This window comes from Thalassophryne amazonica, chromosome 17 (genome assembly GCF_902500255.1).
Source record: "Thalassophryne amazonica chromosome 17, fThaAma1.1, whole genome shotgun sequence".
Taxonomy (NCBI): domain Eukaryota; kingdom Metazoa; phylum Chordata; class Actinopteri; order Batrachoidiformes; family Batrachoididae; genus Thalassophryne; species Thalassophryne amazonica.
Window position 1 is genome coordinate 68,681,560 of NC_047119.1, and position 26,314 is coordinate 68,707,873.

The 26,314-nt window shown below is 41.8% G+C and overlaps 1 protein-coding gene across 1 annotated transcript in view; it reads right to left on the bottom strand.

Moving 5' to 3' along the window:
• Nucleotides 1–457: 457 nt before the first annotated feature.
• The window catches only part of LOC117529136 (1-phosphatidylinositol 4,5-bisphosphate phosphodiesterase zeta-1-like), a 153,619-nt gene continuing 127,762 nt past the window's right edge, over nt 458–26,314 (bottom strand). Inside the window, exons 10-12 of the mRNA XM_034191835.1 lie at nt 12,209–12,335; nt 11,612–11,761; nt 458–537 (exon numbers count right to left, since the gene is read on the bottom strand). Coding sequence (XP_034047726.1) covers nt 458–537; nt 11,612–11,761; nt 12,209–12,335 — 357 coding nt within the window. The remainder of the gene's footprint in view (nt 538–11,611; nt 11,762–12,208; nt 12,336–26,314) is intronic.

The following is a 26,314-nucleotide window of genomic DNA, read 5'->3' on the forward strand; positions in this document are numbered from 1 at the left end:
ATACTTTTTTATAGTCCCGTAACTGTTCCCAGGGAATCCAAAGGTGTTTCCAGGCCATTTGGGAAATGCTTTCTTGGAACTGTCTGGGCTTTTCTTCTGCATCGTACAGTGTGACAGGCCATGTTTGAATCTTATATGAAGAGTCTGTATTAGCTGATTATCACATCAACTATCATGGTTTTACATCTACTGAGGAACATGTTAAACCTCACATTGCCTATTATGCCCAAAAAATTCTTCTTTGAAGCCTGGTACTTGTCCTTTTTACTAACAGGGTAGACTTCCTGTGGATGTGACTGTATCATTCTAAAACCTCACAGCCACCACACATTCCTCCTCCTCAGACAGATTAAAGGATACACTGAACTCTGTTTGTGTCGCTTTGTAAATGTTCAAATACATCACGCCAAAACTTGTCTCTGAACATTTATTTCAGATTTCTACACAACCTGTTTAATTAATAACACACATAGACAAAGAGGGAAGCTGGATCCAAACTGCTTCCGTCTCGGTCGCGGAGAGGCACCCAGCGGTAACCTAGATGTAAAGAAGAAAGAGGGCACATGTCAGTAAAACCAGCCCCAGAGTGTTTCACAAAGTGTGCTTTTGATTAGAGTCTGTCCAATATATCGGTTTGCCGATAAGAGCGCTCCGTGAAAGTAATGATAGCGGCATGGCCGTGGGGGTTTGATTTGGGTTGGGGGTGTTGTCATGGTGTTTCCGGCTATGCCAACAAGAACACTGCACAGTATTTAGATGCTATAAAATTTCATTTTAATCCACAACTCTGTGACAGAGCACAGACATCAGGGATACACGCACATACACGTGATCAGCATCAATAAATCAATACATGCTAGAAAAAAAGCTGAGAAAATGCTTCAAGTAACGTTACCAGATTCTGTTACAGGCTATAGCAGTGGTTCTCAACCTGGTCCTCCAGTACCACCAAAGCTGCATATTTCCCATCTCTCCCTGCTCTGCCACAAGATGAACAGTTCATTCAGGTGTGCAACGATTTGGAGCTTTGCTGTATCAATTTTTTCCAGAAACTGTGAGAGACCTCCAGGTGGTAACCATTTGGAAAATTCAGATGGCTTTGAGGGACAATTTTGTGGGGATTACACAGATTAAGGAGTGCTCCAGCCGGTTTAAAGACCGCCCACAGCCGCGTGTCGTCTGACTTCAATCAATCAATCAATCAATCAATTTTTTTTATATAGCGCCAAATCACAACAAACAGTTGCCCCAAGGCACTTTATATTGTAAGGCAAGGCCATACAATAATTATGTAAAACCCCAACGGTCAAAACGACCCCCTGTGAGCAAGCACTTGGCTACAGTGGGAAGGAAAAACTCCCTTTTAACAGGAAGAAACCTCCAGCAGAACCAGGCTCAGGGAGGGGCAGTCTTCTGCTGGGACTGGTTGGGGCTGAGGGAGAGAACCAGGAAAAAGACATGCTGTGGAGGGGAGCAGAGATCGATCACTAATGATTAAATGCAGAGTGGTGCATATAGAGCAAAAACAGAAAGAAACAGTGCATCATGGGAACCCCCCAGCAGTCTACGTCTATAGCAGCATAACTAAGGGATGGTTCAGGGTCACCTGATCCAGCCCTAACTATAAGCTTTAGCAAAAAGGAAAGTTTTAAGCCTAATCTTAAAAGTAGAGAGGGTGTCTGTCTCCTTGATCTGAATTGGGAGCTGGTTCCACAGGAGAGGAGCCTGAAAGCTGAAGGCTCTGCCTCCCATTCTACTCTTACAAACCCTAGGAACTACAAGTAAGCCTGCAGTCTGAGAGCGAAGTGCTCTATTGGGGTGATATGGTACTACGAGGTCCCTAAGATAAGATTGGACCTGATTATTCAAAACCTTATAAGTAAGAAGAAGAATTTTAAATTCTATTCTAGAATTAACAGGAAGCCAATGAAGAGAGGCCAATATGGGTGAGATATGCTCTCTCCTTCTAGTCCCCGTCAGTACTCTAGCTGCAGCATTTTGAATTAACTGAAGGCTTTTTAGAGAACTTTTAGGACAACCTGATAATAATGAATTACAATAGTCCAGCCTAGAGGAAATAAATGCATGAATTAGTTTTTCAGCATCACTCTGAGACAAGACCTTTCTGATTTTAGAGATATTGCGTAAATGCAAAAAAGCAGTCCTACATATTTGTTTAATATGCGCTTTGAATGACATATCCTGATCAAAAATGACTCCAAGATTTCTCACAGTATTACTAGAGATCAGGGTAATGCCATCCAGAGTAAGGATCTGGTTAGACACCATGTTTCTAAGATTTGTGGGGCCAAGTACAATAACTTCAGTTTTATCTGAGTTTAAAAGCAGGAAATTAGAGGTCATCCATGTCTTTATGTCTGTAAGACAGTCCTGCAGTTTAGCTAATTGGTGTGTGTCCTCTGGCTTCATGGATAGATAAAGCTGGGTATCATCTGCATAACAATGAAAATTTAAGCAATACCGTCTAATAATACTGCCTAAGGGAAGCATGTATAAAGTGAATAAAATTGGTCCTAGCACAGAACCTTGTGGAACTCCATAATTAACTTTAGTCTGTGAAGAAGATTCCCCATTTACATGAACAAATTGTAATCTATTAGACAAATATGATTCAAACCACCGCAGTGCAGTGCCTTTAATACCTATGGCATGCTCTAATCTCTGTAATAAAATTTTATGGTCAACAGTATCAAAAGCAGTACTGAGGCCTAACAGAACAAGCACAGAGATGAGTCCACTGTCCGAGGCCATAAGAAGATCATTTGTAACCTTCACTAATGCTGTTTCTGTACTATGATGAATTCTAAAACCTGACTGAAACTCTTCAAATAGACCATTCCTCTGCAGATGATCAGTTAGCTGTTTTACAACTACCCTTTCAAGAATTTTTGAGAGAAAAGGAAGGTTGGAGATTGGCCTATAATTAGCTAAGATAGCTGGGTCAAGTGATGGCTTTTTAAGTAATGGTTTAATTACTGCCACCTTAAAAGCCTGTGGTACATAGCCAACTAGCAAAGACAGATTGATCATATTTAAGATCGAAGCATTAAATAATGGTAGGGCTTCCTTGAGCAGCCTGGTAGGAATGGGGTCTAATAAACATGTTGATGGTTTGGATGAAGTAACTAATGAAAATAACTCAGACAGACCAATCGGAGAGAAAGAGTCTAACCAAATACCGGCATCACTGAAAGCAGCCAAAGATAACGATACGTCTTTGGGATGGTTATGAGTAATTTTTTCTCTAATAGTTAAAATTTTGTTAGCAAAGAAAGTCATGAAGTCATTACTAGTTAAAGTTAATGGAATACTCAGCTCAATAGAGCTCTGACTCTTTGTCAGCCTGGCTACAGTGCTGAAAAGAAACCTGGGGTTGTTCTTATTTTCTTCAATTAGTGATGAGTAGAAAGATGTCCTAGCTTTACGGAGGGCTTTTTTATAGAGCAACAGACTCTTTTTCCAGGCTAAGTGAAGATCTTCTAAATTAGTGAGACGCCATTTCCTCTCCAACTTACGGGTTATCTGCTTTAAGCTACGAGTTTGTGAGTTATACCACGGAGTCAGGCACTTCTGATTTAAAGCTCTCTTTTTTAGAGGAGCTACAGCATCCAAAGTTGTCTTCAATGAGGATGTAAAACTATTGACGAGATACTCTATCTCACTTACAGAGTTTAGGTAGCTACTCTGCACTGTGTTGGTATATGGCATTAGAGAACATAAAGAAGGAATCATATCCTTAAACCTAGTTACAGCGCTTTCTGAAAGACTTCTAGTGTAATGAAACTTATTCCCCACTGCTGGGTAGTCCATCAGAGTAAATGTAAATGTTATTAAGAAATGATCAGACAGAAGGGAGTTTTCAGGGAATACTGTTAAGTCTTCTATTTCCATACCATAAGTCAGAACAAGATCTAAGATATGATTAAAGTGGTGGGTGGACTCATTTACTTTTTGAGCAAAGCCAATAGAGTCTAATAATAGATTAAATGCAGTGTTGAGGCTGTCATTCTCAGCATCTGTGTGGATGTTAAATCGCCCACTATAATTATCTTATCTGAGCTAAGCACTAAGTCAGACAAAAGGTCTGAAAATTCACAGAGAAACTCACAGTAACGACCAGGTGGATGATAGATAATAACAAATAAAACGGGTTTTTGGGACTTCCAATTTGGATGGACAAGACTAAGAGTCAAGCTTTCAAATGAATTAAAGCTCTGTCTGGGTTTTTGATTAATTAATAAGCTGGAATGGAAGATTGCTGCTAATCCTCCGCCTCGGCCCGTGCTACGAGCATTCTGACAGTTAGTGTGACTCGGGGGTGTTGACTCATTTAAACTAACATATTCATCCTGCTGTAACCAGGTTTCTGTAAGGCAGAATAAATCAATATGTTGATCAATTATTATATCATTTACCAACAGGGACTTAGAAGAGAGAGACCTAATGTTTAATAGACCACATTTAACTGTTTTAGTCTGTGGTGCAGTTGAAGGTGCTATATTATTTTTTCTTTTTGAATTTTTATGCTTAAATAGATTTTTGCTGGTTATTGGTAGTCTGGGAGCAGGCACCGTCTCTATGGGGATGGGGTAATGAGGGGATGGCAGGGGGAGAGAAGCTGCAGAGAGGTGTGTAAGACTACAACTCTGCTTCCTGGTCCCAACCCTGGATAGTCACGGTTTGGAGGATTTAAGAAAATTGGCCAGATTTCTAGAAATGAGAGCTGCTCCATCCAAAGTGGGATGGATGCCGTCTCTCCTAACAAGACCAGGTTTTCCCCAGAAGCTTTGCCAATTATCTATGAAGCCCACCTCATTTTTTGGACACCACTCAGACAGCCAGCAATTCAAGGAGAACATGCGGCTAAACATGTCACTCCTGGTCCGATTGGGGAGGGGCCCAGAGAAAACTACAGAGTCCGACATTGTTTTTGCAAAGTTACACACCGATTTAATGTTAATTTTAGTGACCTCCGATTGGCGTAACCGGGTGTCATTACTGCCGACGTGAATTACAATCTTACCAAATTTACGCTTAGCCTTAGCCAGCAGTTTCAAATTTCCTTCAATGTCGCCTGCTCTGGCCCCCGGAAGACAATTGACTATGGTTGCTGGTGTCGCTAACTTCACATTTCGCAAAACAGAGTTGCCAATAACCAGAGTTTGATCCTCGGCGGGTGTGTCGTCGAGTGGGTAAAAACGGTTAGAGATGTGAACGGGTTGGCGGTGTACACGGGGCTTCTGTTTAGGGCTACGCTTCCTCCTCACAGTCACCCAGTCAGCCTGCTTTCCCGGCTGCTCGGGATCTGCCAGGGGGTAACTAACGGCGGCTAAGCTACCTTGGTCCGCACCGACTACAGGGGCCTGGCTAGCTGTAGAATTTTCCACGGTGCGGAGCCGAGTCTCCAATTCGCCCAGCCTGGCCTCCAAAGCTACGAATAAGCTACACTTATTACAAGTACTGTTACTGCTAAAGGAGGCCGAGGAATAACTAAACATTTCACACCCAGAGCAGAAAAGTGCGGGAGAGACAGGAGAAGCCGCCATGCTAAATCGGCTAAGAGCTAGTAGCTACGCTAAGCTAGCGGATTCCTAAAAACACGCAAAGTGAATAATGTGTAAATAATTTAGAGGTGATTCAGCAGAAGGAGTGCTTTAGTTAAGGCATGTAAAGATTACACTGGGAAACAAATCGTAATCTAGATAACTAGATCAATCTAACTGCGCAGATTAAACAGCTAACAGATACAGAAAAACACCGCTGTGCTCCGGAACAGGAAGTGATACAATACCGCAGTGAGAGCCAACCACCAGTAGAGGCACTTTTTTGGCTTCACTTTTTTGAAAAAGTACTGATGTCCACGTCTCCTGCCATTTTTGTGTAAGTCAAGACGACGTCCCGGATCAACAAAGCCTTCTCGTTGGAAATGATCTGGTTGTTTCAGCGGGGTTTCAGCCTGTCGATCGGCGCTCGGAGCGTGGCGCGCTCTCCACAGCTGTGGGCGGTCTTTAAACCGGCTGGAGCACTCCTTAATCTGTGTAATCCCCATAAAATCGTCCCTCAAAGCCATCTGAATTTTCCGAATGGTGTCCACCTGGAGGTCTCGCACAGTTTCTGGAAAAAATTGATGCAGCAAAGCTCCAAATCGTTCAGACATTTATTTGCAATAAAAATCCAATGAGAGGGGTGGACCACTGCTCACACAAAGCCTGCTCACAGGCGAATGACGCAACCGACAGGCGTGAAAAACTCACGCATGCGCACGAAGGTTCAAGCTTGGCTGATGCAATCACATGTGATTCAAATCCATATGGTTTTTGAAAAAAATAAAAAAGTCGGATACTTTTCTAACAGACCTTGTATATATACATGGAGATGTAGGAAGGAATAAATACAGTTAGTGTACATGAAGTCACGATTGCTAGACTGAGAATTGGTCATACTTTCTTGAACAGTACTCTCTTCCTACTAGGAAATCACAGGATGGACTATGTTTGGAATGTCCACAGCAGTGGACAGACAGTGCAGCATGTCCTCATGTACTGTAATAAATATTCCAGAGAAAGGCAAGAGCTTCTCTCAGAATTTAGAAGAACAGGCCGGAAAGAAGTTTCTGTAAGAAGTATTTTAGCCATAAGGTCAAGTGGGAGGGGGACATGTTGGCTTTTTAAATTCTTAAAAGACACTTGGCGTCAAGACGATTTAGTGCTGCTATAACGGACTGATGCAGAAGGTGGCAGCAAAGCAACAATAAGGATGCCGGCTGCCATAGAAGAAGAGAGGGTGCTTTTGATTTGTTCACGGAGGTACATTTTTGCAAGAGAGTGCTTTTCTGTCTGTGCAAAATACCTCAAAAAACAGGAAAAATAAAGAAAACTACTTAATTTACTCCTATTTGCACTTAGTCTGGGTAAATCGTGGGAGCCGTTGATTGTGATAAAAAGGATAACATCAGCTGATTAAACTGGTGCACTAAACACCACAGAAGAAGAGAGGGTGTGCTTTATTTTATTCACAGGCATGTTTTGAGAAGGAGCAGGACAACCTGTAATCAAAATAAAGGTTTCTAAATAAAGGCTTTGAAAATTAATCCCCCAAATTGTCATAATAAAGGATGCACTTTATCGTGTCATATGTGCAAGCCAAATCCTAAAGGTGAGGCCGAGATGACAGAGAGATATGACACACACACACACACACACACACACACACACACACACACACACACACACACACTGACGCTTCTTGTTTTATAGATAGATGATGGGGTTCAACAGCAGGCTCCCATTTGTCCAGTGTGCATCATACAACCAGTCAGAATTCAGCACGTTGCTGTACAAATTTTCATGATGGCAGTGCTGAAATCTGCAGAAGCTATCGACAGACATACAGAAATTCAAAAATTTCCCCAAATCCCCCTCCAGCACGCTCTTCTGCAAGAAAAAAAAAAAGAAGCTCTTTGGCTGCCCTTTTGACAGAAATATGGAATATTGAGCCAAAAACAGAAAATACAGATTGTAAGTGGCTGAATTTGCTGCTATGAAATGATCGGAAGTGTAAATAAGTGCCGAGTTAAAGCATTAGTGTGTGAAATAAATACCAAAAAAGCCGACCAATATTATATTTTATGTTTGGGAAAATAAGCATCAAGCTCTCCATATTCTATCTAAAAATTCTAAAATTTCCAGGACGCCATGCCGCTGGACCCCTGAATTCTTTTTCAGATAATTTTCACAGACGATTGGTTATCTCTGCTGCTATGCACAGTTTGTCATTGCTTTTTGGCACTTGGATTCTGACTGATAACTGGAAGACAAACAGGCATAAAATTGGAACCTCCATCCAGTTTTGGTGGTGTAGGTAAATCCATAACAGAAAAATGAGTGATTGAGGCACTTTTGATTGAGATACAATGCAAAATGTTAAATTCAAAAGTCCACAAAATCCACAATCCAGATCAGATCCAGATCAAACTTTGTCAGGCGATAGTGAGTGCGTTATGAATGTTTGAAAATGTGTTCAATGTTATACCCCGTCACAATAGAGCACAAAGGAACCCGAATGTGGTACGAATGAGGATTCAAGCCACATTTGGGCAAATTTGAGCTGCATTTGAGCCCCTCGCACAGCATTCTTACAGCAGTCAGTACATTTGTGCAGCCAGAGCACATGCACTCCACACTCGTGTTGAGCTCATGTTGGAAAACAATCAAACGGCAGTCGAGGTGGAGTCGCACCACAATCTGACTGTAGTGTCATATTCGTACGACAATCTGTATGCAATTTGAAGCATTTGGAGAGCGTTTGAGGGGCTGTACAAATTGATCGAGCACATCGAATCCTGGCTGAATAGTTTCCGTGCCTGCATGCACCTCCACGTCACAATGGAGCATGAATGAGCCTGAATGCAAGACAAATGGATATTTGAACTACAGTTGAGAAAATTCAAGCTGCATTTGAAATCCTCGTACAGCAATCTTGAGTGCATGCCACACAGCTGGATACATTCTCACAGCCCACAGCCACCAACCTTGGCGTCATTATGGACTGTGATCTTAAACTGGACAGGCAGGTCAAGGCGGTTGTTAAATCCAGCTTTTATCAGCTTCATCTTTTAACCAAAATTAAATCAATTTCATCCTTTTCTGACTTGGAGCGCGTCATGCATGCTTTTATTTCTTCATGCCTGGACTACTGCAATTCACGTTTTTATGGAATTAATCAAAATACACTTCACAGATTGCAGTTAGTCCAGAATGCTGCTGCACGCCTCTTAACTGGGAGCAAAAAACATGAACATATTACACCTATTCTTGCGTCTTTGCACTGGCTCCCTGTTAATTTTAGAATTGATTTTAAAATTTTATTATTTGTTTTTAAAGTTTTAAATGGACTGGCCCCACAATAAATTGTAGACCTCCTCCAAATTTGCTCCCCAGCGCGTGCTCTGAGGTCTGAGGGCCAGCTCCAGCTTGTGGTGCCTAGGACGAGACTTAAGACCAGGGGGGACAGGGCCTTCTCTGTGGCTGGGCCCAGACTCTGGAACGCTCTGCCTCTCCACGTTCGAACAGCCCCCACAATGGAGTGTTTTAAGTCTCGTCTGAAGACCCACTTTTATTCTCTGGCTTTTAGCTCTGCATGAGTTGTATGGTCCTCTGTTGTCTTTGGCCTAGTGTTTTATTTATTTATTGTTTTATTGTTTTTATGTTTATTTATTTATTAGTATCTGAGTGGGTTTATTGTTTTGTATAGTTGTATAATCATTTTTATGTGCAGCACTTTGGAAACTGTTCTGTTGTTTAAATGTGCTATATAAATAAAGTGGATTGGATTGGATTGGATTCACGCGGCCAGTTCTAATGTAGAGTACATGCTCACCACTGTCGAGCTGCATTCAAAGTGTGGATCAGATTGCCCCCTGTGCCCCTCCTGCTCCTTTCAGTCCGGCCAGAATTACATCAGATTGAAGCGCTGCATCTGCGCCAGGCTGGATCATCCACACACCCCGCTGTGTGTGTGAGTGTGTGTGTATACATATCATCTGATTGCTTTACTGCTTTTGTGTGAACCATCTGGTCAGCAGGGCATCCGTCTGTCCGCTAAACAGCTGATGTCCAGAGAGACAGAGGGCACAAGTGTAACTGGTGGTGGTTGGGGGTGGGGGGGCATTCAACCCATGAACTGACATGTAACAGGGCTGTGAATTGAAAATTGTGAAATCCGAGGAAAATTTGCAGGGGGTTTGCAGCCCCCCAGGACCCGGGGTCTAGGGCCCATGGGGCCCCAGAAACCAAATTCATTTTGTATCTAATGATACATTTTCAGCATCTCCTGGAAGAAAAAATCTCAAAAGAAGTGCATATTTAAAAGATCCTAGATTCAACCTTTCATTTGAACTGTCAATGATGATGTTGAAATAACAGAATATGACATAGGACCTGGAATGATTTTCCTTTTAATTGTAAACCAAATTATACATCAACTCAGAACAACTGTGAACTACATGAAATTCATGACGACTGAAAAGACTGTTAAAACATTTAAAAAACTACAGCTAAAGTTTGTAGAATATTTTGAAAATCATGTTAAAATATTAATAACATACCTTATAGAAAAGAAGTCACTTATAGCTTTATGTAAATTCCTATAAATCCATTCAAAGCCACAATGTCTTTTTTCCAATGAAAGAAAGTCTACATTAACTAAAAAAAGTCACAATCTTGTCTGAAATCCTGTTTGAACAGCACAATGTTTATTTTCAAGAGACAAAAAAATTCTGATATCACAAGATGCAGTTCACTTTTCCATCCTTTTATCTCACAGATGTGATCATGAAGAAGAACTTTAAATTCAAGCCAGCACCATTTCCACCGATTGTTATACTTATTAAATTTTTTGTATCTGTCTTTCTCGCCATCTTCCCTCTGTGCAATGTCGCTCCATGACACAGACATGCCGCAAAATTCTTCTTTTAAAAACTTAATGGCTCTAAAAGCGTGCGATGTCCACATGCTGTGTTTAGCTTGAAGAACAGCGTCTTGCACACAGCGTCACCGTAGCAACCAACCAGTACTGCTTTACGACAACTGTCATAAAAGCCACACTTTGAGTGAGGCATTTTCTCTGCAGATCCGACGACACAGATTTGTATCTGTTATACAGATCAGTGTCGGATTTATAAAACTTGCACAATGTCGTAAAAAAGAACGCTTTGTGATAGGCATATTAAAAACTCAGTGATGATCACAATTACAGAGTACAACACGAACCCCCCCCAATGATGAAATCTGCAGAATTCCTCAGATCCACGGAGTTTTCACAGCCGTTATGTAATCACTTCATGGGTTGGATGTCATTTGACATTCTGCACAGGACACGGCCACAGCACTCGCTCTGCCACACCCCTCCGCTTGCTTGCCTTCCACCCAGACCTTGGGTGGCACGTACGGCATTGGAGGTACATTCTGCATATTCCTGCTGCATTCTTCCAGCATTGTGGAGTTTTGTGCTGTGTTCATTTTATTTTTTTGTATTTTTTATTTTATTTTGTTTTTATTATGTTGTGTTACATGGTGTGTTTTGTCTGCATTCGACCTACACTCTGTGTAGTCATCCTGGATTCAGAAGCTGCTGCACTCTGAATGTGCGCAGATCATTCGACGCGGCTTCGATACACATTCTGGGTATTCATACACAGCTGTAAGAATGTTTGTCCCATACAAGTCTATCCCATCTGGGCTGTTCGTACATCATTCAGGCTTATTTGTGCTTTTGTGTAATGGGGCCCTTAAAGTTGGGGATTTTTCCAATTTTCCAAGATTTTTCCTGACTTTGACCTATGACCTTGAAAACTGAATCAGTTCTTCCTATCAGGATATGAATCTTCAGTAAAACTTTCATAACAATATATGAAAAATTGTGGGGTCCAGGCTGTTCACAAATAAACAAACAAACAAATCAGCATGAAAACATAACCTCCTTCATAAAAAAGCTCTGATACTCAGGTGAGGAAAATGTATTTGTTAGACATTGTCACCTGATATGAATCAGCTTTCATCTCATTCCCAACCTTCCGTCCTCTGTGACTCACCTTTCTTCAGACTGGTGAGGGGTAACGTGTACTGTCCCACAAACTCACTGCTGAAAGGCCCGGTCTCATCTCGGACACAGAACCGGATGAGGCAGAGCCCAGGGACACAGATCTTAAAGTTTATGTCAAAATCCCACCAAGGACTTAGAGCTGTAATGTAGTAATAAGAGAGTTTCTATTCAGTTATGGTATGATACGCAGAAACAGAGTCAGAAAACCAAACACTGTGAAAGTGCAGGAACACCAGCAAACACTTTGAGAATCAGTTAGAAGACATGGCTCATGATGCTCTTACCATACAAAGACAAACACATTCACACCTGCATGCACTCCTACAGTCAATTTCAAGTTTCCAGTTCACCTAACCTGCATGTGTTTGGATGTGGGAAGAAGCCGGGGCACCCGGAGCGAACCCACGCAAACACAGGGAGAAACTCCACAGAGACAGGCTCAGGTGAGAATCAAACCCATGACCTTCTTGCTGTGATGCAACATTGCTAACCACTAAGCACCCACGCTGTCCCTATCATATAATATGACAAGGTAAATCTTCAGATGTGTCCCGAAGATGTCAGCAGTTTCCCTGAGAGTACTTACAGTTGTGTTTGACACCATGTGTGCTTTTTGTACAGAAATCACACTGAGTCCCGTGAACATCCACTCTGACAAAACGATCCACTGCTTTGATGCTCCTTGAGGTAGGAAGATCAGATCCACTGATTATCTGTCGATACACACATCACAAACACGGAAACAGATGCAGAAATTATATGTTGAGAAAAGATGAAGGAGGGAGGTCAGTAATGACAGTCCTCTGGAAGGAGGCAGTCGCATCTGCTGTCCTCATGCTGAGCCCTGCCTGCCTCGATCAATGACAAACCTCTATGAACTCATTACAACACACCCTTGCTTGGTACTGACGGGCCACTGAACAAAGGAGGAGGCACAACAGCTTGTGAATCAGTTTGGTGTGAACAACTCTTTCATACTGTAAGACTAGTTACAGAAAAATACACCGTTTGTTGAACGTTTTACCGGACAGAAGCTCTCAAGAATGAATAAAGTTACAGCACTCAGAGGTCCCCCTGCAGTACTAAACTCAGCACAGATTAAAGCTATAGTATGTAGGATTTAGTGTCACCTAGTGGTGAGGTGGCAGATTGGATTATGCTATCCCTGGTCACAAGTTTTGCTTCTTTGGCAAAGAATAAGAAGAAAGTTTATTTGGCATTTGTGCAAGTGGATTTAAGTACAAGCACATTGGAATTCATGCGAGTTTCTCTGAGTCGCAAAGATTTTTTAAAATTGCAAAGCAAAATACGGAAAACACAAAAATGGAAATAACATGGAAAGACACAAAGGTGGAATAAAAACAATATATATATTGTATATATAGATACATATACAAACCAACTGTGAATAGAAAAGTAAAAAAAAAGCAGCTAGTACCTTGCAAGGACACATATTGCGGTCATGCTCATCATTACTTGCACATTTTGTTAAGTATTTCACATTGGGCCTCATGTATCAATGTTGCGCACTTGTGGCGTAAATTTACGGCGTAAACTTGAAATACACCAAAGTCGCCATGACATGTATCAAGCAGTGCGCACCTGCCCATTTCTGGCGTATGCCTGACGTGATCTTGATAAATGCAGCAGGTGGAAACGATCGTAATTATAATAAACACACCCATAAATATTCAGACTCCGCTTCAGACACACCCTCATTTTATGACATGGAAGCCGGGAAGACGGCAATGAAAAAGAACTCCACCAATCACGACGCGTGCCAATAGAGCATCAAAAGCGGCTGTCGTATCAATTGTTTTGTAGTATATAATCAATAAAGTGTTACAGTGGTCCCTCATTAATTGCTGGAGTTATGTTCTAAAAAATAGCCCGTAATATGCGAAACCGCGACATAGTCAGCAATTTTTTACAATTATTATAGACGTTTCAAAGCTGTAAAACCCCTCACTACACAGTTTATACACTTTCTCAATCAGGCATGAACATTTTCTCACTTTTCTCTCGTGTGTAAACACTGTCAAAGTTCAAACCTTAGTAGGAAAATAATACCAAACTGTTTTCAGGCCCAAACATTTGTTTGAGAAATAAAAATAGAACATTTTCCTCTAAATAATTATGATGGCATTTAGAACTAACAAATTAATTTTAACGATCAACGAACGAGGTCGGACACATAACAAATCATTAATAGTGACTCACCAGTATGTCACAGATCGGGCCTCTGCGTTCTGACGCCGCGCCTTTTTCCACTCACATCTCGCTGCAGCAGGTATTTGTTTCCGTGTGACAAACACAGTTATGAGTAGTTGTTGGCGCTCTTTTCTCTTCTGGGCAACAAGATTCTTATAAACAGATATGCAGAACACAGAACACTGTAAAAAAAAAGGCATGCAAAATTGGACTAAATACTCCAAGGCCACGACAGGTGAACGGCGTTATAGCGAGGGACCACTGTATTGAATTAAGGGAATGACGAAACTACAGTTGTTATTATCAATTTCATAGTCTAAAACGATCACACCACATGAAGTTAAGCTCAGCGCTGCTCTGGCTCCAGGCTCGAAGTCTGGAGAAAAAGGCGAGCAGCGCTTTCTTTGCAGTCAGCGCTGTGGCCACGGATCGTGCTCCATAACAAAGGCGGGATCTGTATTGATTATTATGTAGTATAATCAGGAAAGTGTTATTTATGTAACATATGCATTGATTTGTATAATGGCACTGTTTATCATGTTGATCATCTTCATTTTTATGTGGATTCCAGCGCTGGTTCATTTTGGTGTATAATTTACGCCACCTCTCAACCTGGTGTATATTTTCAGCGCAGTGTACGCCAACGACCACATTGATAAATGCCAAGTAGCGTAGCCGTTTTGGCGTACACCCCATATACGCTCAAATATCGCCATACGCAACGTTGATACATGAGGCCCATTGAGTGTATGATATTGTACATAGTAAATTTAGGATGTGTGACTGTAGACTGGAGAAGGACGTTAAGTCGGCACGAAGGTGCTTCTGGCGGATCCTAAGGCACCTCAGGAGAGGAAAACAGGGAACCATCCAAGCTGTTTACAGTAAGAATGGGACTCTGTTTACCTCAGCTGAGGAGGTAGCTGGGGCCTGGAAGGTACACTTTGAGGAACTCCTGCATCTGACGAATGGGTTTCCTCATGAGGGTGGCTGGTGTCTCCCTTAGACACGGGGTGAGAAGCTCAGTCATTCGTGAGGAGCTTGGAGTATGAGCCGCTGCTCATTCAAGTTAAAAGGAGCCAGCTGAGATGGTTCTGGTATCTGGTAAGGATGCCCCCTTGGCACCTTCCTAGGGAGGTGTTCCAGGCACGTCCATCTGGGAGGAGACCCCGGGGAAGACCCAGGACTAGGTGGAGAGATTATGTCTCTCCATCTCTCCAATAGACTGAACGAGTTCTATTGTCGTTTTGATGGCCAGTTTAACAGCCCTCATACCTCCTCCAGTCCCAGCAACATACCCAGCAACACATCCAGCATGGACATTCACTCTCCCACCTCCCCACCCACCACACTTTAGCGGAGCCTACAATATCAAGGAGCTCCATCCCAGAGCCCCCCTCCTCTCTCCCCGCCCCCACAGCTCTGCATATTTATGAAGATTAAGTGCGAAAGCAGTTTAGGAACATAAAAGCTCGCAAAGCTCCTGGGCCAGATGGTGTCTCAACTGCCACTCTGAGACACTGTGCTAACGAGCTTGCCCCAGTGTTTACAGACATATTCAACTCCTCACTGGAGGCTTGCCATGTGCCTGACTGTTTCAAAACCTCCATCATTGTTCCGGTTCCCAAGAAACCGAGGATCACTGGACTCAATGACTACAGACCAGTGGCACTGACTTCTGTAGTCATGAAGTCATTTGAAGAATGACTGAAGAATAGGAAGCAGTATGTGAGGCTGGGGAAGAATGTCTTGGACTCCCGGACCACCAGTATCGGTACTCCTCAGGGCTGTGTCCTCTCTCCTCTGCTTTTCTCCCTGTACACCAACTGCTGCACCTCTGATCACCAGCCTGTCAAGCTTATCAAGTTTGCAGATGACACCACCCTTATCGGACTCATCTTTGATGGTGATGAGTCTGGCTAAAGGCTGGAGGTCCAACGACTGGTGTCCTGGTGCAGCTATAACAACTTGGTGTTAAACACCGAGAAGACAGTGGAGATTATTGTGGACTTCAGGAAGAACACAGCCCCTCTCCCCTTCATTACCCTGGCAGACACCCCCATCACCATAGTGGACACTTTCTGTTTCCTGGGAATCACTCTAACCCAGGACCTCAGGTGGGAGTCCACCATTACTTCTGTTGTCAAGAAGGCCCAGCAGAGGATGTACTTTCTGCGGCAGTTGAAGAAATTCAACTGCCAGCAAGGATCATGGTGCAGTTTTACAATGCCATCATCGAGTCCATCCTCACCACCTCCATCACTGTATGGTACGCTGGAGCCACCACCACGGGCATACAGAAACTACAGCGCATTGTACGCTCTGCTGAGAAGGTGATTGGCTGCAACCTTCCATCTCTTCAGGACCTGTACATCTCCAGGACACTGGGGCGTTCAGGTTGGATCAGAGCCAATCCTTCTCACCCTGGATATAGCCTTTTTGACCTCCTCCCCTCAGGCAGGAGGCTACGGTCCCTTCGGACCAGAACCTCCCGCCATAAGAACAGTTTTTCCCCTCCGCTCTTAGCATCCTCAACAAGAACTTTTAGAACTCTACATTGTTGCTACCACCACTAACGACCCTGTGTTATGTACGGATCACATATGGGTGTATATATATATATATATATATATATATATATATATATATATATATATATATATATATATTATCTTAGCTCATACATTCTATACATTTTGTAACATTGTATAGTGTAAAGTTTTATTATTTATTACTTGTTTTACTGCTTTTTTTTTGTCTTTTATTTTAGCACCAAGTACCGCAGCAATTTCCTAATGTTGTGAACTTGTTCACTCATATGACAATAAAACTTTTCTGATTCCGATTCTAATCTCCACACTGGCCTGGGAACACCTCTGGATCTCACAGTCAGATGTGGCTAACGTGGCTCAGGAAAGGGAAGTTTGTTGTCCCCTGCTGGAGCTGCTGACCCGATCCCGGATAAGTGGTTGAAGATGTGTGTATGTGTGTATACTGTAGATTTTATTGCCTGCAGTGGTTTGGGTTGGAATGACATACTTCTTTCCCTCTTTGATGTCCTGTGCCACTAGTCTGACAGCGGCTGGAAAGAAGCTGCTCTTGAGACGATTCCTGTGAGCACTCATGCTCATTGGCCTGCGGTGTCTCAGGTTGCACCCTGAATCCACCCACTGAAACAGAGCATGACCTCGGTGATGTTTGTTCCCTGGTAATGCTCTGTGCTTTGCTCTGCCAGCGCTGGGAGCATATAGTGTCAACAGATGGGAGATTGGAGCCAATCACTCTGTCTGCAGTTTTGAAGACCCGCTGCAGTGATTCCCTCATGTCCAGGGTGATATTACTGTTCCACACTGTAATACCATGGTGAGGATACTTTCACCAAGTCCTCTGTAGACTTGGGTGTTAAGCCGGTGTTTAAGTCCTGCCTTCTTAAACATCCTGATGAAGTGCAGTCTCTTGAGCTCTTTTCACTGTTGTCACAGTGAAAAGGGGATTCATGCTCCCTTGACTTCTCTTGTGATAAGTTTGTTTCTCTGTTTCACAAACATGTGGGTTCTCAAACGTACCAACCAGTAGACAGCATGTTAGTCATTAGGCTGGGGGTGGTTGTGTGTGCAATCATATGTCCCCTAAGTTTGACTCTTGTTCTGAGTAGTACATCACTAGGGGAGTAAAAAAAAACAACCCCCCCCCCCCCCCCAAAAAAAACAAACAAACAAACTTGGGTTGACAATGCCGGATCATGGGCAGGAAGGGTGATATATCATAAATGGCAAATAACTCCTCAAGGAATTGAGGTATGATATTGATATTGATTATGGTTTCTAACCCCATGTTTTCAGGGCCAAGGAATACATTGAGGCAACTCTTATCACTGTATCTCATTTACATCTGGTGGAATTCAATATGGCCACCAAAATGGTCATTGCGTCATTGAAATTGCCAAAGAGTTGAGCAAACCTGTTGAGTTTGGTGTCTAACCCCATGTTTTCAGGGTCAAGGAATCCATTGGGATGGGTTTCAACTTCACACACAGCGAGTTTTAAAGGAAATCAATATGGTGACCGGAAAAGCTGTCATAATGCTGCTGTACCATTCTCAGTCTGTTGCAGGGCCACATATGGACAAACAAACACATTCACATCTGCATGCACACCTTTAGACAATTTAAAGTTTCCTATCCACGTAATCATTCCAGGTGCTGCCCTCTATTAATGTATAAAGGCACTCTAATTCCCTGTGCTGAAATTAGCATGACATACTTCCTTCCCTCTTCTCCTGTATTAATATTTAGGTTTTATAACCTACTCCTGTATATTATATAGTACCATATTTATTGTATATGTTGTTTATTACCCTTATTATTTAAATATCAGTTATACAAGGTCTGTTACAAAAGTATCGGACCTTTTTATTTTTTGCAAAAACCTGATGGATTTGAATCATGTTTTTCACGCCTGTCGATTGCATCATTTTCTGTTAAGCAGCCTTTGTGTGAAGACATGTGCAGTGCGCTTGGTGGATTTTCATTTCAAGGAAAAAGATGGAATGACTGGAGCAGCGCCACATCAAATTTTGCCAGAAACTGGGCGACAGCCAGGTGGAAACCATTCGGATGATTCAGACGGCTTTCGGTGACTTTTCAGTCGTGTGACTCTCCGAGAAATTGTGGAAGAGTTGGGCATGTCACAGCATGTCCTGTGAGACTTCAACACGGAGGCGCTTTTGCTGCGCTGTCAGCAGCAGCATGAATTTCACAGCCACTCTTTTCATGGCCAAATCGTCTGTCACAGTGGAATGTACCGAAAAAGTGCTGATGTCCACCTCTTCCGCAATTTCTCGGATAGTCACACAACGGTCCCGCATCACCACAGCGTTCACTTTGGAAATGGTCATTTCAGCATGTTGATGGCCGCCTGGAGCATGGCTCACTCTCCACCGTTGTGCGGACGTCTTTAAACCGGTTGTACTGCTCCTTAATCTGTGTGATGTCCATAGGATCATCACCGAAAGCCATCTGAATCATCCGAATGGTTTCCACCTGGCTGTCGCCCAGGTTCTGGCAAAATTTGATGCAGTAGTGCTGCTCCAGTCGTTCCATCTTTTTCCTTGAAATGAAACTCCGCCAAGCGCACTACACATGTCCTCACACAAAGGCTGCTGACCAGAAAATGATGCAATCGACAGGCGTGAAAAAGTTCACGCATGTGCACGAAGGTTCAAGGTGTGCTCATGCAAACACACGTGATTCAAATCCATCAGGTTTTTGCAAAAAATAAAAAGGTCCGATACTTTTCTAACAGACCTCGTATATATATATGATGTCTTATCTTTCTTATGTCTTATTATTTATTATTATATACACTTTTTTCTTGAGCTGCTTGGGTGGGTAGGGAGAGTTCCCATGGGATAAAAAAGCTTTTCATCCTACCATCCCTGGTTCTCAAGACCAGGCACCTAAGTGGCTCTAATCTACTCTTCTATTTTACTCTTCCTTTTTAGATATACCTTAGTATACTAGCATAGTTCCACCTTAGAATTGGAATATAATATATAAGATATACCTTACTGAATTTTTATGGCATAGTCAAGTTTGTCTCTTTGAAATGCCTTTAAAGAAAATGCCCTTATTAGCTCCACTTGCATGAGCACTGCGGCAGAATTGGACTCAATTCCATACAAAGCATTTTGAACGGAATGTATTGTAGAGAAGACGAGCAGGCTCAGTGATGTCTTTCCAAGGAACAATCTGAGGATGTTTGCTAGCATTGAGGAAAAGAAGAAAGTTACTCCCAAAAGTCAACAAAAACATTATAAGAAATTGGAAGTGACCAAAAGAAGCTGGATATGGCCAGGGCGCATGGTCATGATCCATGTGAGGTTTTCAAATATGACCTGGTGAAAAGTAGCTATCTCTACAATGATGAAGATGGGCTAGTGAAAAAAACAACATGAATTGCTGTGAGAGCTGGAATCAAATCTTGAGTCAAATGACTATGTCCTACCACCCCAATGCACTGACATAACAGTATGTTGCAGGGCAACTCAAGGCCATATCCTCATGGCCTGATATGACCTTCACGCAAGTCAGCTGCCTGCAAGATATACAGCAAAGCTAGATCTGCTAAACCATGGATAGGAACCTCTTGAGGATGGCAGCACTGGCCAAACAAAGGATTACCAAGCTCTGCCAGATAGCATGGCAATGAAGTGTAATGATCAGAAATGTGCAATTTAGTGCCCTTGCAGGGAACTAAACCCTCATACTGCATAGTTTGCAAATGCCAAGCCAGTAGTGCAGCAGATAACTGACAAAAATCTTTCAAATGTTAATGCAGCACCAATTTTGGCACAAATACACCTAAGACGTTATTCTTTTGAAAACGCAGACTTTCCACTTGACTTTATAATAAGCAGCCAGGTAGGGGTCAATTGAAGAATTGCACAGGGGTCAAAATTTAAAAATGCTCCAGCTGTATTAAAAACTATACCACATTATTTGTCTGATCTTAAAAATTCCAAAAAGGTATAGTTTAGACCATCTACGACTGAATTCTATGGACTTATGGGGTAAAAATAGCACAAATGGTGACAAAGTGTGGTAATGGAAAATGGTAAAAATTGATGCAAATTATTGGTTGAGCTAATAGGATTAATAAACAGAACAGGTGTGTTGTGTGTTGGGGGTGTGGCTGGATATTTTGGTGTTCTTTTCTTTTCTTTGCTCTTCAGGTGGCATGGAAACTGATTTGTCTGTGGAGAAGGTGCTGGCTGAAGAGTCCTCACCCTCATCAACATCATGTGTAGCACCTGTGACGGGTGCTCACATGCAACCTTAAAGAAATAATAATAATTGGATGGCGTTCTGCATTTAAGTCATGTGTGATTCAAGCAGAACTGCCGGGAACTCGACCTTGTGATGTTCGTTTGTGAGACGCTGAGGACCGCGCCTGTGTTTGACACATCGAGCCCGTGAAGCAAGGAAGGGTGAGGACACATGCTGTCAGCACACATTACAGGTAATTAAGTGTTTGACTAATTGTTGATAGTAACTTGGTGTTTTGTTACGCAGTATACTTGAATTGTGATGAGAATTGTGCAGCTTGCTTCTCACTGCTGTGGCGTGCGGATAAGTGATCCTCCACCTGTTAAGAGAAGCTGCTCATTTGCATAAAGTTAAAAAAGATACAGACCTGAATGTGTTGCTGATAGTGTGTGTCTTTTGAAAGATATTGTTGTAACTGCTGACTTACCTCACCTCTTCTTTGCTTCACAGAGAGTCAGTTTGTTGTGTCCACCTGGGGGGTGTTTGGCGGTGGTAGTGGGTCCAGGAGCGCCGGGCTTTGATCCTTGCGGGCGCTGGAGAGCGTGCCAACAGTCACTCCACCAGAAGGACGCTATTTTTGTTTTTACACTTTTTATGCACAGCGGGTGTAATAAATATATTGTTTTTGGAACCGCTTTTCTGGTTATTTGTAGCACTGGGTTCTGTCTGACGCAGGTCCGCTCCTCAACCCGCGTCGACACATAACAAGGTGTGACAGTGTTGAATGTTTGGTGTCCACAATAAAAGTCAAACAGTGTCGACATTCACTGGATTCTATGGCATATAATATATGTTACCTTGTAATATGATAACAAAGCATGACAGGTGGTGCAAACTATTCCTTTTTAAAACTCTATGTGCATCACTTTTTACCAAAATTGGAGCAACTTTTGACCCCTATACAAACTGAAATTGACCTTTCTCACAATTGATGCTATTTTATACCCCAAAACTCCATAGAACTCAGTCATAGATGGTCCAAACTATATATTTTTGAAATCTTTATAAGACAAATAATATGTAACCCCTTTCAATATGATTGGAGCATTTTAAAATTTTGTTCCTTGTTTAATTCTTCAAGTGACTCCTACCTGGCTGCCAAGGTTGGGTAGGATTACTTTGAAAGAATACATGTGAATTACATGTATGTATGTACATACATTTGGATTACTTGTAATCTGATTACATGTAATCCTCAATCCCATCGTCATGTCTTCCGAAGAGGAAGCAGAGACTGGGGACCCAGAGGCGGACTCATCCATTACCCAGGCAGAAGTCACCGAGGTGGTTAGAAAGCTCCTCGGTGGCAAGGCTCCTGGGGTGGATGAAGTCCGTCCTGAGTACCTTAAGTCTCTGGATGTTGTGGGACTGTCTTGGCTGACACGCCTCTGCAACATCGCGTGGCGATCGGGGACAGTGCCTCTGGATTGGCAGACCGGGGTGGTGGTCCCTCTGTTTAAGAAGGGGGACCGGAGGGTGTGTTCCAACTATAGGGGGATCACACTCCTCAGCCTCCCCGGTAAGGTCTATTTCAGAGTACTGGAGAGGAGACTTCGACCGATGGTCGAACCTCAGAAGAAAATGGATGGATGGATGGATGGATGGATGTAATCTGATTACTTTTGGATTACATTTCAAAGTAATCCTACCCAACCTTCCAGGCACGTCCAGCTGGGAGGAGACCCCTGGGAAGATCCAGAACTAGGTGGAGAGATTATATCTCCACACTGGCCTGGGAATGCCTCGGGATCCCCCAGTCAGAGATGGTTAATGTGGCCTGATAACATACACAAGTTGACACAAACGGTTTTGAATGACAACAAAAGCTAACCATCCTCACCTGTGATCTGTTTGCTTGTAATCAGTGCGTGTGTATAAAAGGTCAGTGAGATTCTGGGCTCCTGACAGATCCTTGCACCTTTCATTCAGTGCTGCACTGATGTTTCTGGTTTCTGAGTCATAGGGAAAGCAAAAGAATTGTCAAAGAAAAGATAAATGAACTGTTTAAAACTGAGGGGGAAAAAGGGACTGAGAATGTCAATCAGCAGTGTTCAAACTCTAATTAAGAAGTGGAAAATTAGGGATTCTGTTGGAACCAAACCACGGTCAGGTAGACCAACAAAAATTTTAGCAACAACTGCAAGGAAAATTGTTCGGGTTGCCAGTGGTGGGCACACTTCTGATAATCCGATAACAGATAATTATCGAAGATAATGTTTTCATTATCGGATTATCTTTTTAAATTTAAAACTTTTTAGACTTTAAAAACCATTATCGGACCAATTATCTTCCGATTAATTTTTGTCCGATAACTTTTAGACCGATAAACAAAATAAACAAAGCTGAACAGCAACAAGCATTTTTAAAATTTAAAATCAGTTCAGCACCTACCTGTTAAAAGTTTTGTAACAGATGGACAGTTATACCCTCTGCTAACAGAAGAGAGCTGCTTCTATGAAAAGCATCTCTATCCTCTGTAGACAAAGGAGAAATGGCCAAAAAAATAATTTCCTTTAATACCATACCGATATGCTCAAAATATCACCTAAGTCATCCAGAGGCATACATTTTTAACTTATGGTTCAAATTTTAACCAAACTAATTTTGGACAAGTTATTTAAAATTACTGTCATGTGTGAAGTTTTATAAAGTGAAAATATCAGATATATGTTTTAGTTTTAAATTTTTAAGGTTTTGTGAGCACATGCTGTGCCCAGCAGTGAATTATGGGTAGGATGATGTAATCTCAGTACGTTCATGACAGGACAATTGCATTTCAGACACTCTGTTCAGGCTCCACGGACAACAGCATTAAACTCTAGTGCCTAAAACTCTTGTGAATATATTCTCTGGGTTTATAGACATTGTTATTGTACTTGCATTTGTTAAATTCCACACATTTTAAATGTAGCAGACAGGGATTATCTGGAATTTTGTTTTCAAGGCCTCTACTGCCATCTACTGGCCAGTAGTGTTCATGGCAGTATTCCCCCTAAGTACTAAGCGTCTGAGCACCAGTGTTCTATTTATTTTGACCCTGGTTATATCAGGTGATTGTCAAATCAACTTTTTGGCTTTGCAAATGGCTTGGCTTTTTTTTTTTTTTTTTTTTACAAATGAAGTTTAAAAAGAAAATAAAACAACAGCAAAAAAATATATATATAAATAAATAAATAATATTCCAAGACAGCTCTGCGGTGTTTGCACATGCACAGTGCGAGCGGTTAGATGCTTGTACAGAAACCTGGTTACAGCAGGATGAATATGTTAGTTTAAATGTGTCAACACCCCCGAGTCACACTAACTGTCAGAATGCTCGTAGCACGGGCTGAGGCGGAGGATTAGCAGCAATCTTCCATTCCAGCTTATTAATTAATCAAAAACCCAGACAGAGCTTTAATTCATTTGAAAGCTTGACTCTTAGTCTTGTCCATCCAAATTGGAAGTCCCAAAAAACAGTTTTATTTGTTATTATCTATCGTCCACCTGGTCGTTACTGTGAGTTTCTCTGTGAATTTTCAGACCTTTTGTCTGACTTAGTGCTTAGCTCAGATAAGATAATTATAGTGGGCGATTTTAACATCCACACAGATGCTGAGAATGACAGCCTCAACACTGCATTTAATCTATTATTAGACTCTATTGGCTTTGCTCAAAAAGTAAATGAGTCCACCCACCACTTTAATCATATCTTAGATCTTGTTCTGACTTATGGTATGGAAATAGAAGACTTAACAGTATTCCCTGAAAACTCCCTTCTGTCTGATCATTTCTTAATAACATTTACATTTACTCTGATGGACTACCCAGCAGTGGGGAATAAGTTTCATTACACTAGAAGTCTTTCAGAAAGCGCTGTAACTAGGTTTAAGGACATGATTCCTTCTTTATGTTCTCTAATGCCATATACCAACACAGTGCAGAGTAGCTACCTAAACTCTGTAAGTGAGATAGAGTATCTCGTCAATAGTTTTACATCCTCATTGAAGACAACTTTGGATGCTGTAGCTCCTCTAAAAAAGAGAGCTTTAAATCAGAAGTGCCTGACTCCGTGGTATAACTCACAAACTCGTAGCTTAAAGCAGATAACCCGTAAGTTGGAGAGGAAATGGCGTCTCACTAATTTAGAAGATCTTCACTTAGCCTGGAAAAAGAGTCTGTTGCTCTATAAAAAAGCCCTCCGTAAAGCTAGGACATCTTTCTACTCATCACTAATTGAAGAAAATAAGAACAACCCCAGGTTTCTTTTCAGCACTGTAGCCAGGCTGACAAAGAGTCAGAGCTCTGTTGAGCTGAGTATTCCATTAACTTTAACTAGTAATGACTTCATGACTTTCTTTACTAACAAAATTTTAACTATTAGAGAAAAAATTACTCATAACCATCCCAAAGACGTATCGTTATCTTTGGCTGCTTTCAGTGATGCCGGTATTTGGTTAGACTCTTTCTCTCCGATTGTTCTGTCTGAGTTATTTTCATTAGTTACTTCATCCAAACCATCAACATGTTTATTAGACCCCATTCCTACCAGGCTGCTCAAGGAAGCCCTACCATTATTTAATGCTTCGATCTTAAATATGATCAATCTATCTTTGTTAGTTGGCTATGTACCACAGGCTTTTAAGGTGGCAGTAATTAAACCATTACTTAAAAAGCCATCACTTGACCCAGCTATCTTAGCTAATTATAGGCCAATCTCCAACCTTCCTTTTCTCTCAAAAATTCTTGAAAGGGTAGTTGTAAAACAGCTAACTGATCATCTGCAGAGGAATGGTCTATTTGAAGAGTTTCAGTCAGGTTTTAGAATTCATCATAGTACAGAAACAGCATTAGTGAAGGTTACAAATGATCTTCTTATGGCCTCAGACAGTGGACTCATCTCTGTGCTTGTTCTGTTAGACCTCAGTGCTGCTTTTGATACTGTTGACCATAAAATTTTATTACAGAGATTAGAGCATGCCATAGGTATTAAAGGCACTGCGCTGCGGTGGTTTGAATCATATTTGTCTAATAGATTACAATTTGTTCATGTAAATGGGGAATCTTCTTCACAGACTAAAGTTAATTATGGAGTTCCACAAGGTTCTGTGCTAGGACCAATTTTATTCACTTTATACATGCTTCCCTTAGGCAGTATTATTAGACGGTATTGCTTAAATTTTCATTGTTACGCAGATGATACCCAGCTTTATCTATCCATGAAGCCAGAGGACACACACCAATTAGCTAAACTGCAGGATTGTCTTACAGACATAAAGACATGGATGACCTCTAATTTCCTGCTTTTAAACTCAGATAAAACTGAAGTTATTGTACTTGGCCCCACAAATCTTAGAAACATGGTGTCTAACCAGATCCTTACTCTGGATGGCATTACCCTGACCTCTAGTAATACTGTGAGAAATCTTGGAGTCATCTTTGATCAGGATATGTCATTCAAAGCGCATATTAAACAAATATGTAGGACTGCTTTTTTGCATTTACGCAATATCTCTAAAATCAGAAAGGTCTTGTCTCAGAGTGATGCTGAAAAACTAATTCATGCATTTATTTCCTCTAGGCTGGACTATTGTAATTCATTATTATCAGGTTGTCCTAAAAGGTCCCTAAAAAGCCTTCAGTTAATTCAAAATGCTGCAGCTAGAGTACTGACAG